Below are 2,500 nucleotides of genomic sequence, written 5' to 3'. Positions count from 1 at the left end.
ATCTTCATTTCTTCGCACCAAGCTCGGACCTTCTTACCATTAAATTGGGTGCCATTATCTGAAACGATACTGTGAGGTAACCCAAAATGGCAACAGATGTTTTTACATATGAAGTGCATGACTTCATCTTCTGTTTTCTTCGATAGGGCTTCCGCCTCTACCCACTTAGTGAAATAGTCGATTGCTATAATGAAAAACTTATTTCGCCCGGTGGTCTGTGGAAAAGCTCCTACCAGGTCAATACCCCATTGTGCAAAAGGGAACGAGCCACTCATGATAGTCATCTATTCGCCCGATTTGTGTATGAGAGGTGCAAACCCTTGGCACTGCTCGCATTTTCTAACGTAATGGTGTGCATCTTGCTTCATGCCAGGCCAATAATAACCAGCTCGATGTAACTTCTGCATAAGCGTTTGAGCTCCTGCATGTTCTCCGCATCCCCCCCTGTGCACTTCGTTAAGCACATACTCTACTTCATTTTTTCCCAGACAATGGGTGTCCACCGTTGTGAAGTTTCTTTTGTACAATATTCCATCTCGAACATAGAAATGTCGCACCTTGTATGCCATGCGATTTCGCTCTCTTGTTCGGCTGGCCCTTTCCCCCTTAAAATAACCGAACAACGGGGTCCTCCAATCGTTGTCATTCTTCTCTATTACCATCACTCTTTGAGCTGGCGTAGGCGCTATTAAGATGGATATTTTCATTTCGATGCAATCCGTAACTGAGGATCCTATTTTTGCTACAAAATTGGCTCGTTTATTGTCACTTCTCGGTACTTGGCGGATAGTGCACACTTTGGAAGTATCTTTTACTACTCCAGAATTAGCGACATATTTATGCATTCTATCATTCTTTATCTCGTAATCTCCCTTCAATTGGTGTATAACGAGTTGTGAGTCGGAACTTACTTGTAATACCCTGGCAACAAGTTCTTGGGGTGATCTCCATACCTCGAATAACGGCTTCATATTCCGCCTCATTATTGGAAACTCGTGGTAATTTTATGGCGCACTCAAGTTCGTCTATGATTGGATCTATAATTATGACTCCGGCTCATGCTCCTACTATTGTAGAGGACCTATCTACATAAGCCTTCCATTCTTTTTCCATAGGTATTCGAGTGGTCTCTCTAACAAAATCGAGCAATGCTTCTCCCTTGACCGAGGTACGGGACTAGTACTGGACCTCGTATTGTCCTAACTCGACCGCCCATCTGATAATTCTTTCTGAAGCTTCCGGCTGGCCCATCGTCTGGCGTAGTGGTAAACTTGTGCGGATCATGATGGTGTGCGAGAGGAAGTATGGCCGGAGACGTCGTGTGGTGATGACTAGGGCGTAGGCGATTTTTTCTACTTCAGAATACCTCGTTTCTGCACTTTGCTGATATAATAAACCGACAATTTTCTTTTCTCCGTTTCTTTGAAAAGGACCGAACTAACAACATCATCCCCACGGAGAGGTATACAAAGAGTATTTCACCTCGTTCTGGTTAAAATGGGAAACTTACATAGCGACGCCTTGAGGGCCTCAAAGGCGAGCTGGCATTCCGAGGTCCACTCAAATTGTGTTTTTATTCTCAGAACCTTAAAGAAAGGCACGCTTTTATCAGCCATGCGTGAGACGAAACGAGCTAACGCCACAATATTCCCTGCGAGTGATTCTACTTTTCTGGATTCAACTTCATGCCAAAAAGACGAAGTGTGGCGAAGGTCTCAGAGAGATCAGCGAGATGCGTCGATCGCTTTCTACTCTTTACGAGCATGTCATCCATATATGCTTCTATGGTTCATCCGAGTTGGGCCGTAAAAATTTTATCCATTAGTCGCTGATAGGTGGCGTCTGCATTTTTTAAGTCGAACGGCATTACTACTAACAATAGGTGCCGGTCGTCGAGACAAAGCTTACAACAGGCTGGTCCCTAGGGTCTAGTGGGATCTGATGGTACCCTTGGGAGGCGTCCATCATACTGAGGAGCTCGCAACCAGTTAGAATCTACGAGTGGATCGATGCGAGGTAATGGATAATCATCCTTGGGGCAAGCTTTATTCAGATCCCGGAAGTCAATGCACATCTGCCACTTACCACTTGCCTTCTTGACCAATACTGCATTGGATAACCTCGTCGGAAATTGAATTTCCCAGATATGCCCGATATTTAGAAGCCGTTGGACTTCTTCTTCTATGATTTCATCTTTCTTGATCCCGAAATGACGTCTCTTCTTCTTTATTGGCTTACATTCGGGTTTGAGATTTAACCTATGAGTTGCGATATGGGGCGCAATACCGACCAGATCACGCGGTTGCCATGCGAAGACGTCCAAGTTGGACCTTAATAAAGCAATCAGTTTTTCTTGAAGAGCGGGTTCCAGCTCTTTGCTTATTTTAGATTGTTTGTATTCTCCCGGAACTAAGTAAATTGTCATCAACTCGTCCATCGGTTGTACGTGTATGACTTTTTCTTCGGGATCAATCCTAGGTCGCTTCTCATCCCCGATGTC

General features: G+C 44.6%; 1 protein-coding gene across 1 annotated transcript; it reads right to left on the bottom strand.

The window, feature by feature from the left end:
• Nucleotides 1-284: 284 nt before the first annotated feature.
• Nucleotides 285-983, bottom strand: LOC148771229 (uncharacterized). Its single transcript, XM_088817550.1, has one exon. The coding sequence runs from the start codon at nucleotides 981-983 to the stop codon at nucleotides 285-287; it is 699 nt and encodes a 232-aa protein (XP_088673676.1).
• Nucleotides 984-2,500: the final 1,517 nt, after the last annotated feature.

Source organism: Erythranthe guttata, chromosome 4, assembly GCF_056151865.1.
Source record: "Erythranthe guttata isolate IM_541 chromosome 4, IM_541, whole genome shotgun sequence".
Lineage (NCBI taxonomy): Eukaryota > Viridiplantae > Streptophyta > Magnoliopsida > Lamiales > Phrymaceae > Erythranthe > Erythranthe guttata.
This window is presented reverse-complemented; position numbering and strand designations above follow the sequence as displayed.

Excerpts from the sequence above, each read along its gene's own strand:
- LOC148771229 (XM_088817550.1), bottom strand. The coding sequence starts at position 983 with ATGAGGCGGAATATGAAGCCGTTATTCGAGGTATGGAGATCACCCCAA.